A 15,765-nucleotide genomic window follows, 5' to 3' on the forward strand; every position below is an offset into this window, starting at 1 on the left:
GTCTTTTGAAATATTCAGCCTTTTTTTTACTGCAAACTTTGGGATTCTTATAAAACGGCATGAAAACAAAATAAAAATGTAGAATATTTTGACATTGTCTTTATTATTTTTAATTCTGACATTTTGGATAAATAATCGAATGGTGACTTTTTATATACGGATATCCAAAGTATATAACTGATCTAGTACAGTTCATCACATTTCACGCTTATCTTAAACGCTTATCTCATTATTTATGAGCTGTCCGTGACCATCCTCCGAAGAAGGAAAAAAAACAACTTTGCTCCTAGTGCTCGTTTCTCCCACGGCCCCTGAACGCAGCAGCAGGCTGACTGGCTCCGTGAAGATGGCGGACTGTATACGTGTTCCTCTTCTCCTGCTTACGATCTGCAGCTTCTCTTTGCACCCGATTCGAGGAGAAAACAACGTTATCGCTAAACTCGCAGCTAATGTTGATATTCCGCAAAAACCTGCCGGAGGTCCGGGGCCGGCGGCGGGGATCCCTGGAGCCGCAGAGAGGATCCCGGGAGCCGCGGCCTCGCTGCCTCGGAGGCGCTCCACCGGGTGGAAGTTGGCCGATGAGGGGGTGTGCAGGGAGGACCTGACCCGGCTTTGCCCCAAACACTCGTGGAACAACAACCTGGCGGTGCTGGAGTGTCTGCAGGACAGGAAAGAGGTAGGTTAGCGGGACGGGAGGACGTGTCCTCCGGGGAAAACGGGCAGGGTGTGCCTGCCTAACGGAACCCGGCTAACGGTAGCACTGCTAGCATCCCGCTAGCAGAGGACGTCACGCCAATCGCCTGCAACATATGGAGCAATTAATACACTTTTGCCGTATGCTTCATAAGTTGCGAGCTGGAGGAAAATATTAAATCTATATCCAGAGTCCTCTGAAGCCACAGTTCACTTCGGCGCAGTGCCACGGATGGTGGTTAGCTTCTTTACACACGGCTCCTTTCCGAATCGTGTCTCGTCTTCAGCGGGTCCGTTAACTGCAGCAGCGTTTCATGGATTGGCAGCAAATATAAACCATTAATGGTGTTTTCGTCCAATACATTTCAGCCGAACTGGTCCGAGGACACAGCTGTCTCACGCTATCGCAGCATCTGGCCGAGCTTGTTGTCTGTGATTAACAGTGTGTTATAACACCCTGAAACCCGCAGTTTATTAACGAGGTTCTGCGATACTATGAAACGACGTGCTTCTGGACTAGCTACCTGCTAACTTAATACACGTAGGCCGCAGCAACAACAGTTGGCAGCCAGTGAAGCTTGGATACGCATCAGACAGCTCGGTAACCCGGCGACTTTGTCAGAAACCTGGATATCTGGTGTTGAGCTAATGTTGAGCTAACATGGGGATGCTAACATGGGGATGCTAACATGGGGATGCTAGCAGGGGGACGTGAGCCCGGCTGCTCGTTACCAAGCGGCGCGTATGACCGAAGAACTCTTTTTTTTTTTTTTTTTAAAAGAAAAGGAAAGTTTAAAGCTGCTTTCTTTGCATGGACTCTCGTTTCTTTTCTTCTTGGGGATCAGGAGTCACTGCGGGTTTATGGGGTGGTGACGGATGTCCGGACATGTTGATGCAACACGTGACCACAAGATGATCATACGGATAAAGGAGATAACCTCCTGGTGTCAATGATCGGTGCAAACCGCTTCCTGCTGCAAGCCTCTAACCCTGTAAACTATCTTACTGGCTTTAGCAAGATACGGTTTAAAAGGCAAAGGACTTCTTCTGTTTGCAGAACAAACGATGACTAATCTTTTAACAGTCAAGTCCCAAAACGAGCACAAATAGTGACATGTCCACCAAAGAGACGTTTTAAAGATGAGTAACTTTTAACATGTCCATTGACGAACCATTTAATCGAGTCACCATCTCCCAGCCGAGCTGCACGCGTGCATGAGGAGATGCATGAGGAGATGCCTCCTGAGGAGATGCCTCCTGAGGAGAAACCCGGCCTCCGGATGTACGACTAGAACTTCCCCAGCAGAGGCTGCCGGATTTATTTGTCTTTCTCTGACTCGGCTGTTTGGGAAAGGTGGAGGCCGCTCACTATTTACTCCTCTCAGTGTTTGGAAGCGGCTCTTTAACACCAGACGACACCAGCTGCCCGTCATCAGAAGGTGTTTCTGGTGTTGCTCCTTTATTTTATTATCTGCTGATCTGTGAAGAGGTGAAGAAACACACCCACGTGTGACCAGCTGGACCCTTAAAAAGCACCAAGGACTCCCACCTTCAAAGTGGCCCGTGGGATTGTAGTAGTTTCTCCAAAGTGAGGATCTGTTGCTTTTCTGTTTTTGCGTTGTTGTAAATGGACAAAACGTTAAATGGATTAATTATGTCATTATTTCAACAGTTTGTTCCTGATATATTGAGCAACACTGTGGTGCATGGAGCAGAGAGGGTGTGCCGGGATCCTGCTCCATGTCCCATGAGGAGGACACGCACCCCCCCCCCCCCCGCTCCCCGGGCCCTTAGTGTGTGGGGCGGTTAAACCTGTAAAACCACAGGATGAAAACGCAGGCGTCAGCTAACTGACGTGTGATGTATTAACTTGTTTGTAGTTGTCAGGAGAAACGATTCCTGCACGAAGCCACGTGTTTTATTTGGGCCGAGCTCCTCCTTCTGGTCGAGGCCTCGAGAGCCTCTTTTAGACTCTCAGCACACTGGTGTTCTGCTGTGGTTTAGTGTGCTGGGAGTCCGGATGGGGGGGGGGGGGGTCTGAGGTCCTCCCCCTGGGCTGCTTAGCGCATTAATGCTGCGGGACGTCGGCTCGGTGTGAATGAAAACCCTCAAGCCTGGTGTAAACCTCCTGGTTCCTGGTCTGAGGAACCAACGGGCCGGATGGGGTCCGAGCCCGGTTCCCGGGGGGGCGGGATGTTGTTGTCCTGTTGAAACAGGAAACGCAAAACTGGTGCCAAAACCTTTTGAAAAAGCTCATTGTCTCCGACGCAGCGTCCCTCTTTCTGCCCGGAACTCTGCAGTCCTCTGTGTCTTCCACTGTTACATGGAGTACTGCATGGAGTACTGCATGGAGTACTGCATGGAGTACTGCATGGAGTACTGCTACTTGAACTGCAGAAGGCTCCTGGTCCGGATCCTTATTAACGGCTCTTCTTGTGTGACGGGCGTTTTCCGGTTGCTAAGCAGCATCCGTTGTGGGTCCGGCGTCTGAGGCTGGTTGACGTGGGGGGCCGGGGGCTGGGAACACATCTGTCACACACCTGACCCAGATGTTTGGAGGCCATGTGCCCAGCTGACCTCCATCAGCTGATCAAACACCTCCTGTGTGCTGCCTGCTTTCGTTCTTCTCGTCTCATCTGTGGCTCTTTTCCGTTTTCATGACTCGATTTAAGACGTGAACTCGAGGACCTGCGGCTCTGATATCTGCCCACATTGAGAAATGAAATGGTTTGTTGAATGCTTTGGTCCTCTAGTAATATCTTTTTAACCAAAGCAGCAAATATTCACATTAGAGAAGCTTTTACCAGCCGGTCAAAGCCTCTTAAATATCCACATTACATGAAAATGCTCTAAATGGTTGTCAACAAATACGGTCACTGTCATGCAGAGAAATATACCTCAAGACATCAGCCTCTGCTTTTTGTAGATGAATGAATGAATGTGTGGATTCATCAGCTCAGTGAAGCTCAACAGAAGTGAGACCATGAAGTCCTGATGGATTCATGCGAGACCAACAGTCACTTTACTCAAATTCCAAATCTGACTGAACGCAGAGAGGAAGGCTCTTAATGTGTGGATGGCTCAACAGTTACGTAACCACGGTAACACTTGACACTCTTAGAAATGTGAGTCCTCTCCACCTTTACGCTTTGTTCTGTTTCCATGGAGGAGCAGGACTTTACATGTGTTCTGATCTAATGTTCTGGAGAAGGTGCTCCGAGGGTTATGGTTTGAATCTCTCCGCTGCTTTGGTATTCCTGCTTCTGTTCCACCATTATAAAGTCACCAATGCTCTCCGGTGCTCCTCCACATCACGGTGTCTTAATTCCTTTTACACTCCCAGTTCATTCTTTCAATGAAGTAAAAACCCATTTGACGCAGTGAGACGTTATTGGACACTTTTGGAACCCGTGAAGATGATCAGCTGAAGACTCTAAAGGAGGCTCTGGAATGGTCTAAACTAAGGCAGCTCGTTAGTGAACAGGAGCTGCTGTCACGTCGAGCTCTTCCTGCGATAACAAAGCGCCGCGTGTACGACCTGACTGACCTCGTGTTGCTCACATTCCCAGCTTTCTATTGATTTCATTTCCTCAGTGAGTCATGAGTTAGGACTTCTGACGTCCTCCCCCTCGGTGGGAGCTGGCCCAGATGCATTCGCTGTCTGTGGGACACCGGTGTGTCAAGTACACTGCAAATAGAACACATGAATATTAAAACACAGACACAAACAGCCTGTTTCTGGCCCGTAGTGCAGCTACTGTGTGGTAAACCACACACACACACACACACACACTGTTCCAGTCACGCCTCCATCAGGGGACACAGCGGTGATTTGTTTGCTTTGGTTGAAGAGGAGGAGACACTGTGCCGTTTGGACATGTCTCAACCACACGGTTTACTTCAGGTCTACAACGCACAGACGAAGAAGAACCTCTGCTTTAAATTGTCAGAGCTTCATGAGTTAAAGCTGCATTCTGTGTAGTGACCAGCAGGGGGCAGCTCCTCTGCTCCCATAGACGTCTATGAGGAAATGTAAAACATTGTAAACATGAGTTTATGGTCTCAGTCTCTAGTTTCAAGTCTTCTTCAATGCAGCATGATGTTCATTTAGTGAATGATGGTCCATTTAGAGTCAAACATGCTTTAAGGAGGGGCCTAACGCTGGTGTTTGGCCCTCGAGTCAACAGGCGCCTGAACGCACCACTACAGACCAGCTGGCAGTGGTCACATGTGATGCGCTTGCCTCCATCTTTACGAGTCGCGCTAGTCGTCCTCTTAAAGAACATCTGGAGGAATGATCTCTAATGTCTCCTCTGCTTCTTTTTTTCCAGGAAACTGAAATTGCAGCCGAATGCAACCATGTAAGTGTTTTCCTTCCTCAAACACCACTTCCCAGCATGCACCTTGTTTTCCCTACATTTGAGTGTGAAAGCTGCTAGATCCACTCAAACCACCAGAGATGCCCTGCACACCAGCCTCTTCTGGAGCTTTCAGCCTCATGACGTCCATCCTCGTGTTGTTTGTACCCTCCAGCTGCTGTGGAACTACAAGCTGAACCTGACCACCGACCCCAAGTTTGAGTCCGTAGCCGTGGAGGTCTGCAAGACCACCATCTCTGAGGTGAGTGCTGACGCCTTCTTCAAACTCTCTGCTGTGAAAAGATGGTGAAATATCCCCACGGTTTCTTCTCCCACCGTCTGACCACCTCGCCTCCTCGCTCAGATCAAAGAATGCGCGGCGGAGGAGCTGGGGAAGGGCTACCTGGTGTCCTGCCTGGTGGATCACCGCGGCAACATCAGCGACTACCAGTGCAACCAGTACATCACCAAGATGACCACCATCGTGTTCAGCGACTACCGGTTCATCTGCGGCTTCATGGACAAGTGCCGCGAGGACATCAACGCGCTGCGCTGCGGCAGCATCAGCACCGGGGAGAAGGTGCGTTGTTGTTTCATGGGGGGGGCTGACTGTGAGACCCCATCGTCTCCCTCTCTGACCCCTGACCCCCCCCCCTTTTGCTCCCTGCGCAGGACGTCCACTCTCAGGGCGAGGTCATCGCCTGTCTGGAGAAGGCTTTGGTGCGGGAGGCCGAGGAGCAGCAGGGGGCGCATCCCATCAAGGACGAGTGCAAGAAGTCCATCATGAGGGTGGCCGAGCTCTCCTCGGACGACTTCCACCTGGACCGCTACCTGTACTTCTCCTGCCGGGAGGACCGCGAGCGCTTCTGTGACAAGGTGAGGGACGGCCTTCAGCTTCACGCTTCCTCTCAGCGGCAGGGAGGCGTTTTGAATCTAAGAGAGACGCGTCTGTGTCACCAGCTTTGCTTCTTTTACATTGGACATAAGTGCCTTTTTTTTAACCATCGGGTCTCCATGGCAACGCGCCTGTAAACGCGTCACACCAATGTTGGCTACGGAGGATGTGGCTCTTAATTACCAACACTTAGAAATGTAGAATTCTGCCCCCCTGTAACACGATATCAGAGCAATAAATCTGTCTCTGTCCTCCAGACGCTGGCCGGAGAGGGACGAGTTTACAAATGTCTCTTCAATCACAAGTTCGAGGAGGCGATGTCGGAGAGGGTGAGTGTGAAGGTCGATAAACATTCCCCAAGGCCACTGCTACAAAATAAAAGCCTCTGGACAACCGTTTTCCCTCCACTGACTTGATTGATGAAGTGACTCTGCGCTCCTCAGTGCCGCGAGGCGTTGACCACCAGGCAGAAGCTGATCGCCCAGGACTACAAGGTGAGCTACTCGCTGGCCAAGGCCTGCAAGTCGGACCTGAGGAAGTACCACTGCAGCGGCGACAGCAACATGCCGCGGGCCCGCGAGGCCCGCCTCTCCTACCTGCTGCTGTGCCTGGAGTCAGCTGTGCACCGAGGTACGAGCCCCCCCCCCCCATCTGCACGGCTTTTGATTTTCATGATGGTGGCAGAGTGGGGAACTCATTCATCTTCATACGATAAGTTTTGAACAATAACTTCTCCCCAGGCCGCGTGGTCATGGGCGAGTGTCAGGGCGAGATGATGGACTACAGGCGGATGCTGATGGAGGACTTCTCCCTGAGTCCGGAGATCGTGCTGCACTGCCGGGCGGAGATCGAGGGCCACTGCTCGGGCCTCCACCGCAAGGGCCGCACGCTGCACTGCCTCATGAGGGTCGGCCGGGGCGACGCCGGCGCCATCGACGCCAACTGCCAGAGGGCGGTGAGTCGGGTGGATGCCCTTTGTCTCACAGCATCACCACGGCAACCGCCTCCTCAGCGCCTCACCGCTTGTCGTTGTTTGTCTTCAGCTCCAGACTCTGATCCAGGAGGCCGACCCCGGCTCCGACTACCGCATCGACCGGGCCCTCAACGAGGCCTGTGAGTCGGTGATCCAGACGGCCTGCAAGCACATCCGCAGCGGGGACCCCATGTGAGTGAAGGGCTTCCTCCACCCGCTACACCTCCTCCTCCACCATCACACACACACACACACAGCCTCCAGCTACACAATGTTCTTCTCCTGAGTTTCTGCGTTTAGTTTTTATTCACTGCTGACCAGTACTACAACCAATTTCATTTCATCCGATTCAAAGAGGCGTCTCTCATGGGTTTAAACTGAATTGTCCTCTTCTCATTGGATCTTATTTGCTCACGAAAGAAGAGAGTATTTAAAATAAAAGGACTGCGTGTGTTGCTGCAGGATCCTGTCGTGTCTGATGGAGCACCTGTACACAGAGAAGATGGTGGAGGACTGTGAGCACCGGCTGCTGGAGCTGCAGTACTTTATCGCCCGGGACTGGAAGTGAGTCGGCCTCCTCCTCTTCTTCCTCTTCCTCTTCCTCCTCCTCAGCTCACAAGCTTTGTGGAAGCATGAAAGAGAAAATCCAGAAGCGTCTGTTTCAGCCAAGCCGTGTTCTTTAAATGTTTGTTCATGGATTCTTCTTCACCAAACCAATGATTCCAGTTCTTCATCACTGCGTTAAGAGCAGCATTTATTGAAATAAAGAGTAGAAATGATACATTTAACACTGTATTTCATGTTTTATGTTCGGTCTGATTCAATTAACACCCATATTGCCCAATGATGTAAGTGTGAATCCCTGAATCTGACCCCCCCAGGCTGGATCCCATCCTGTACAGGAAGTGTCAGGGCGACGCCGCCCGGCTCTGCCACGCCCACCGCTGGAACGAGACCAGCGAGGTGATGCCGCCCGGCGCCATCTTCTCCTGCCTGTACCGCCACGCCTACCGCTCGGTGGAGCAGGGCCGCCGGGTGAGTCTTCCTGCCAGTGGGGGGGGGGGGGATCTCTGTAAATACTGTAGCACTCTCAAAGGTCAGCTCCATCACACCTGACCGGAGGCCCACATTTCAAATTACTAGATCATTTTAAAAGAGGCCCTTTAATGTTCTAATGTTTCTTTAAAATTGGTCTAGTATTAAACGAGACATTACGACATTTACGTCCACTAAAAATTATTATTAGTACAAGTGTCCCACGGAGACAATAAGCAGCCTGTTATCTTCTGCTTGACCCCCACCCCCCTGTATCAGGGGTTTAACATGTTTTCAGTGGATGTAAATGAGTTTTAGAGAAGAGATTTCAGTATGCAAAATAAAAAATGAAGTCTCATTGACCAGAGAATGTTGTCGTAGCTCCTCGATGGGGGGTCTGAAGCAGGGAACCAGGGTTTGACTGTGAGTACGTCGAGCCGCTGAACTGATGATGATGATGATGATGATGATCTCAGGGAGCTGGACTTCCTGTCATGATGTCCGTGGTGTGCAGGAGAAGTGATTGCACTCTGTAATTCCTATCTGGTGTCTGCATGTGGGAGCTGGTAGTAATCGTGATGTGGAGCCTCGATGCACATCTCAAATCATGGAACGCACACTTGTGATGATTAATGAGGAGCCCACGTGACGTGATGCTCCACTCCGATTTGTTCTTCTGCTCTCAGAGCCTTCTGGTGTGTGATCAGACTGCGTTTCCTCCATCACAAGAACAACAAGCTTCCTTTGACTAGTGGTCCCGTTAGCGTCCGAGCTACCTAGCACGCTAATTATTATCATACGCAATTATTCCTAATCTTAATGGCTTGCATCCTGACATCAACATGTGGCTCAGACGGCTACATGAGAAGCTGAAGTTAAACCCTGCAGGTAGTTTGTTCATTTGATCCGAGCAAAGAGACCTAAAAGATCCCCTTACGATGCATCTCAGAGTGGAGTATCACGCCGAGGCCTCTTCCCACAACACAAGCTACTGTTCTCTAAGCCGACGTGCCCCCCCCCCCCAGCTCTCCAGGGACTGTAAGGTGGAGGTGCACAGGATCCTCCACCAGAGGGCGCTGGACGTGAAGCTGGACCCTGAGCTCCAGAAGCAGTGCATGACCGACCTGGGGAAGTGGTGCAGCGAGAAGACGGAGCCCGGCCAGGAGCTGGAGTGCCTGCAGGACCACCTGGAGGACCTGGGGCCCGGCTGCAGGGACGTGGTGGGCAACCTGACGGAGCTGGAGTCCGAGGTAACGGCTGCCGCTACCCACAATGCAACACCAGAGGCCTGGGGTTCCCCTCGTTTTAGATCACAGGGAAATCACATCGTCTTATTTAGTTTGTGTCTTTGTCACATAACGGACCTCGTGTTTTAGACGTTTCTTCCCCTCTGGACGCAGTAACTTTATTTCTCCGTCTGCTAATCTCTTTGAAGTCCACGTTGTTCGGGTCCTAATGGGTTTAACGGATAGAGGTAAAATGTCTCTGGTCTGTCCTCAGGACATCCAGATCGAGGCGCTGCTGATGCAGGCGTGTGAACCCGTCATCCAGACCTTCTGCCACGTGAGTCTGAGCCACCAGAACATGAAGCGGATCTGATGAAGCACACAGTGAAGCCATGTTTGTTGTATCTGTCTCTCAGGAGGTGGCCGATAACCAGATCAACACGGGGGACCTGATGGAGTGTCTGGTGCAGAACAAACACCAGAAGGAGATGAACGAGAAGTGTTCTGTGGGAGTGACTCACTTCCAGCTGGTGAGGATCAGAACCTTTCACAGAACCACAGCAGACAAACGGGCCGACGCGCTAACCAGCTGCTCTCCCTCCAGATCCAGATCAAAGACTTCCGTTTCTCCTACAAGTTCAAGACGGCCTGCAAGGAGGACGTCCTCAAGCTGTGTCCCAACATCAAGAAGAAGTAAGACACTTTATACCAGCGCGTTCGTCCCAACAGGAAGGTCCACTTACTGGCTCCTGGGGGGGGGGAAGAGCTGCTCTTCTTCTTCACCTGTTTTGTAAACGTTGACTTCTCTGAAATCGCCGCTTTTCTACTGAAGAAGGGTTACAGCTGTCCTCCTCTGACCTCGCTGTCCTCTGCGTCTCAGTGGAGCGACTCGCTGCTTCGTCCCCGGCGGTGTTTAAAAAGTAACCTCACCGTGTTGCACTGTAGGGTGGACGTGGTGATCTGCCTCAGCACCACGGTGAGGAACGACACGCTGCAGGACGCCAAGGAGCAGCGGGTGTCCATCAAGTGTCGCAAACAGCTGCGGGTGGAGGAGGTGGAGATGGTAGGTTCACTCGCCTTCACACATCTGTAAAGGCAGTAAACACATCTGGGTTCTTCAATGTTTCCATGAACCCGTCTGAGCTTCGTCTTTCTCTCTCCAGTCAGAGGACATCCGCTTGGAACCAGAGTTGTACGACTCCTGTAAGCAGGACATCAACCGGCTGTGTCAGAACGTGGCCTTTGGAAACGCACAGGTACACGCACACACACACGCACACAGGTACACACACACACACACACACAGGTACACACACACATTTCAGAGTACGGAGTTGATTAAAAACAGGAAGTGGACTTTGAGAATGTGGGCGGGCCCTCGGGTCATCGGGTAGTTGAGGCTGTTCTTCGGGTCCCTGTAATGATTCTGGTGTATTATTCACTGTGAGAAGGACTCTGTGCTCCAGGTGGTTCTGACCCGTGGCTCCGTGTCTCTGTAGGTCATCGAGTGTCTGAAGGAGAACAAGCGTCAGCTGACTCAGCGCTGCCACCAGCGCATCTTCAAGCTGCAGGAGGTGGAGATGGTGGATCCTGAGCTGGACTACCAGCTGATGAGGGTCTGCAAGCACATGATCAGGGTAGGCCAGTAGAACCAGCACCACAGGGTCACTGTAGACCAGTAGAACCAGCACCACGGGTTCTGATCTGAAGTCTGTGTGTTTCAGAGGTTCTGTTCGGAGTCGGAGGGGAAGAACGTTCTTCAGTGTCTGAAGCAGAACAAGAACAGCGAGCTGATGGACCCAAAATGCAAGCAGATGATCACCAAGAGACAGATCACCCAGAACACAGGTACACGCACACACACACACACACACACACAGGTACACACACACACACACACACACACACACACACACAGGTACACACACACACACACACAGGCACACACACACACACCCTCACCACCTCCTCCTGTTGCTCCTGCAGACTACAGGCTGAACCCGGTACTGAGGAAGGCCTGCAAAGCCGACATCCCCAAGTTCTGCCAGCCGGTCCTGAACAAGGCCACGGCCGACAGCGAGCTGGAGGGTCAGGTCATCTCCTGCCTCAAGCTCAAATACGCCGACCAGGTCAGACGCCGTTTAGAGAGTCAGCGTTTGAGGTTCCTTTGGTTTTTGGGCCTTTTAAAGAAACTAAAATCAGGTTGTTGTTGGTGATTTTTTTTGTGTTGTATCGATTTCTTCACCAACGGCCCCCTAAATCCTATAAAACCTGGAGAAACCAGACAAACCTCTTCTACGTGAAATCCCAGTGTGTAAAATGTCACGTTGTAGAACTGAAAACTACTTTAAAGGAGGCTTCTGTTCAGGCCTCACAGTGGACCACCGGTAGGGGTCCGGATCTTTGTCTAAGTCCGGTTCCTGCCGCTGTAAATCCAAGATAAAGCCCTTCATGAGTTGTTCTAAGTGTGTGTTTCTGTGTGTGTTGTCAGCGTTTGTCTCCAGACTGCGAGGCTCAGATCCAGGTCATCCTGCAGGAGTCGGCGCTGGACTACAGGCTGGACCCTCAGCTGCAGATCCAATGCACGCAGGAGGTTCACTTTGCTGCTTTCTCTCTTCCTCTCACATGCCGAGGCCCGTTTGTCAGTCAGTCTGAACAAAAAGCACGAGAACAAACCCATAACCCACCTCACTACTAACTGAAAACCTTCGCTGGGTTCTGACGGTCCCTGAACGCATCATTTCACCAGCACTTCATTCAAACTTCAGCCCACGTTTGATACTCGCAGACTATTTATATTAAGACATTTATTTATTTATTATAGATATTTAGACTTTAGAAAGGACTCCTGTGATGAAACGTTCATTCTAAATGACAAGAACCCTCTTGAGCTTCTGTCCGTCAAACATCAAAGGATGTGGAAGGTGAAGATGTTCAGGCTGCAGCCCCTCGGTGCCTTGCTCAGCGGCCGCGTGGCAGCAGCTGACAGCTGCGTGATGTTTCCTCAGATTTCCCGGCTGTGTTCGGAGGAGGCGGCGGCTCAGGAGCAGACGGGTCAGGTGGAGGAGTGTCTGAAGGTCAACCTGCTGAAGATCAAACAGGAAGGATGTAAGAAGGTAAACGGCCTGTGTGCTGCCTTCACTGACCCTCGTGGAGCAGAATCTATTAATAAATAATAAATGTGGATACTTGATGAAAATGAGTCGTTTCTGTAGAAAAGGAGAAAATGTATCTTATAGAATTTAATCTCCTCATCTCCTCCCTCCGTGTTGCCTCCTCCTCTTGGTCCTGCAGGAGGTGCTGAACATGCTGAAGGAGAGTAAGGCGGACATCTTCGTGGACCCCGTCCTCCACACGGCCTGCGCGCTGGACATCAAACATCAATGTGCAGCCATCCCGCCTGGGAGGGGACGACGTGAGTCCACCTAGAGGAGAAAACACTGCTTTTATTTATTAAATTACAATGAAAGTGATATTTTTGGCTCCTGGTGATCCATTAACATTCAGTCTGGACATTATGTCTTGTGGATAGAAACCGATTAAACCGTTGCCTCCTCAGAGATGTCGTGTCTGATGGAGGCGCTTCAGGACAAACGAGTCCGTCTGCAGCCGGAGTGCAAGAAGAGGCTTCAGGATCGCCTCGAGATGTGGAGCTACGCCGCAAAGGTGAGACACTTCGGAGCTGAGCAGGTTTAAATTATTTAGCTTTTGAATTGAAGAATCTTTTAAATGTTTGTCCTTATTACAAATTGAATTGAATGAGTGAGCTGTATAACATAAATTTAAAGCGGTCCTTTATTTTGAAAAGCACTTTATAAGCTGCTGGAAGTAAAGGATTTTCTTTCATTGTCAAATTGAAGCAAGAAAAATCTGTTTTATTTTGAAAATGCTGACTTTTAAACTGATTTACTAAGCAGTGGAAAATATATTTAAATGGTCTTTTACTTTGAAATGGTTTGAATGCCCTGTATAAATTCACCGGGCTTTTCATTTGAAACCGAGGTGTATCAAATGTGAGGGGGCTTTTATTTTGATGTGAACACATGTGTCCTCTCCTCACTTCCTGTCAGGTGGCTCCTGCTGAGGGCTTCTCGGACCTGGCTATGCAGGTGATGACGTCTCCATCCAAGAACTACATCCTGACGGTGATTGGTGGCGGCGTGGCGGTGCTCTTTGTGATGGGGCTGCTCTGCGGCCGATTCACCAGGCGCGTCACTCAGCAGCTGAAGGACAGGTAGACCCCGCCCCCTTTGGGTTCAGGACACACCCACCAGAGAAACGACCACCGCTAATCATCAACCCCCCCCCCCCCGCCCCCCTCCCCCTCTGAGTCACCACTTGATTTACAACGAACATTTGCCTCTTTGGCCCGAAGAGGAATTACCCACAATCCTGCAGGACAAAGTGACCTCAGCGATCTGCTCTTCCTTCACTCGGCGGGAGGCCACGCCCCCTGCCACGTTTCTTCTTCTCTTCCCAAGCGTCGATAACGAGCGCGGCCTCCTGCTGTGGTTTTGCCCCCCCCCCCCCCCCCCCTCAGCTGATGAAGATGCATTGTTGCTCTGCGGTTTCTTTCTTGCTCCCCATGTTGGTCGTGGGGCAAAGAAAGGGGTGGGAGGGGCTTGTAAGGGTCAGAGGTTAAGATTGGCAAAGGAGGTCAAATCATACGGAGTGTAAATGTGTAGAAAGTGGGTTTAAAAGTGTGTGTGTGTGTGTGTGTGTGTGTGAGAGAGAAACTGTCCTACCACCAAATTGTTCTAGTTTGTTGTCTTACTAAAGGTTTTTTGGGGGGGGGTTGGATATATCTTTTTTTTTTCTTTTTGCTGATGTGTTAGTTAGATTTTCCCGCCATGGGACTGCCGGGCGGGCGGTGCCAAGCAGTCAGCTCTCCAGGTGGACGGATCAAACGCTCCCAACCAGCTCACTCACGTCTCTCCTCACAGCCGCAGCTACGTGTGGATGCTTGATTTTTACTCTCTGAAGCAGCGGATCTGACGACTTCAGTACTTTTCTGTTTTTTCCCGGCCTTAAAGCCCTCGTCCACCTGCTACTTTTCACAGTTCCGGCGGCCGGTTGGGACGCTTGTTTCCGGTGAGGGGTCCTCCCGGTCCAACCGGGTGGGAGTTTATTGCGCTGGCTGCTGACACAGAAAAAAAAAACAACGGAATAAAATAAAAAGATTCTAGATTATTATAGAGATGTGAACATTTTTGTGTGAAGATGATACTGGAATCACTGCACATTTGTCATTCTTTTTTTATGTTTATATATATCTATCAATACATGGATATATATAAATGTATATACGGTTTTGTCATAGCCTTATTTATTTTACTAATCTTTTTTTTAATTTTTTTTTATATGATTTGAATGTTCTCTGGTTGCCTTTTCTCCAGCCTCTGAGGGGGGGGGGGGGTCCTGCAGGCATCAACCTGTTCCCCAGTGTGACAGTGAAGGCCTCTCTGGTGGGCTTTAATGTGGAGATACTTTGGGGATGACCACTCGCAGCGTCAGAGCCGATCAGCGATGCAGATACGAGGAGGGGGGGGGGCGGGGGATTAGCTCACTAGGAAGCCTTTTAAAACGTTATGATATTTGCGGGGGGGGGATTTGGCGGCCTCCAGTGGCGAGGAGGACTTTGTGTGAAAGCAGAAAACCAAACTTCAGCTTCAGCTTTCAACCGTTTCTCCTGATGTGAGGAACAACAAAGAGCAGCAGATAAAAACTGGAAAACTAGCAGAGAAATAAAAGTACACGATTTAAGCTCAAAGGTCCAGTTGGTAGCTTTATTTTCTTGGTGGAAAGGGGGCGGGACTTGGCCCCCTCCAGTAGAGTCAAGCTGGGTTCTGAGGATCCAGTCTGGTCCGTTCCAGTGTTCTTCTGCTTGTGGTTTGATGCTGGAAGAAGGAGGAGAACCAGGAAGGGCCGTGTTTCGGGGGGGTGGGTTCCATACTGCTGACAGACGGTGAAGCTCCGCCCTCCTCGCGTCTGAATGAGTCGTGATGACGTCGAAATGCCTTTTACTTTTTTTAAATTCATTTCTTCATCGTGGGGGGTTCATCAAAGCGTGCCTACTTGTTGTGTGTACAGAACCTACCCAGAACCCCCTGGGGCGGGGGGGGCAGTGCACACTGAATCCGGCCCGTTGGTTCCATCTCTGTGACCTCGAACGAACGATGGCGACTGGGACGTTTTTACATTTTTAAGTTTGTGATGGTTACGTTTTTTGCTTTGTCTTATTTCATTGAATTCCTGATCATCTGATTACTTGTTCCCCCCCCCCCCCCCCCCCCCCGTCCACTTTTCTTTCCTCTTGTTTGTGGGGGACTTTTTTGTTCTGTACAGTTGAAAAATGAACAGTTTGTTAATAATAATAAAGTCTGCAAGGTTTCTATTCTATAGTCTGTGTTGATTTGTGTCTTTGGCTAAATAGTTTAGTTTAATCATCTACATCTGTTTACATGTCATTCAGCTGACTTTTATCCAATAGAAACACTTCAAACCTCTAATCTCCATCAGCATGTGGAAACATGACCTTAAATGGTTCTATTCAAAAGCTGGTTTTAGCAGCTGCTCCACAGATGA

At 50.3% G+C, this 15,765-nt stretch overlaps 1 protein-coding gene across 2 annotated transcripts; it reads left to right on the forward strand.

The window, feature by feature from the left end:
• Positions 1 to 302: 302 nt before the first annotated feature.
• Positions 303 to 14,596, forward strand: glg1a (golgi glycoprotein 1a). Of its 2 annotated transcripts, XM_037450826.2 has the most exons (26): positions 303 to 676; positions 5,025 to 5,054; positions 5,227 to 5,313; positions 5,416 to 5,631; positions 5,724 to 5,927; positions 6,204 to 6,275; positions 6,390 to 6,576; positions 6,687 to 6,901; positions 6,990 to 7,111; positions 7,382 to 7,483; positions 7,801 to 7,954; positions 8,336 to 8,377; positions 8,980 to 9,204; positions 9,455 to 9,517; positions 9,597 to 9,710; positions 9,785 to 9,873; positions 10,126 to 10,243; positions 10,344 to 10,436; positions 10,680 to 10,817; positions 10,905 to 11,028; positions 11,167 to 11,309; positions 11,672 to 11,773; positions 12,189 to 12,296; positions 12,475 to 12,595; positions 12,740 to 12,846; positions 13,251 to 14,596. In XM_037450826.2, the coding sequence occupies exons 1-26, from the start codon at positions 347 to 349 to the stop codon at positions 13,416 to 13,418; spliced, it is 3,474 nt and encodes a 1,157-aa protein (XP_037306723.1). In that variant the 5' UTR covers positions 303 to 346; the 3' UTR covers positions 13,419 to 14,596. The 2 variants fall into 2 exon arrangements, with proteins under 2 accessions (XP_037306723.1, XP_037306724.1); XM_037450827.2 differs by lacking the exon at positions 8,336 to 8,377.
• The last annotated feature ends 1,169 nt before the right edge of the window (positions 14,597 to 15,765 follow it).

Source organism: Pungitius pungitius, chromosome 6, assembly GCF_949316345.1.
Source record: "Pungitius pungitius chromosome 6, fPunPun2.1, whole genome shotgun sequence".
Classification (NCBI taxonomy): domain Eukaryota; kingdom Metazoa; phylum Chordata; class Actinopteri; order Perciformes; family Gasterosteidae; genus Pungitius; species Pungitius pungitius.

Bases quoted from the DNA above. Each gene is read 5' to 3' on its own strand.
- glg1a (XM_037450826.2), top strand. From the start codon at position 347: ATGGCGGACTGTATACGTGTTCCTCTTCTCCTGCTTACGATCTGCAGC. The intron at 5,632-5,723 runs GTGCGTTGTTGT...CTCCCTGCGCAG, and splicing joins GCATCAGCACCGGGGAGAAG to GACGTCCACTCTCAGGGCGA. The intron at 10,818-10,904 runs GTAGGCCAGTAG...TGTGTGTTTCAG, and splicing joins TCTGCAAGCACATGATCAGG to AGGTTCTGTTCGGAGTCGGA.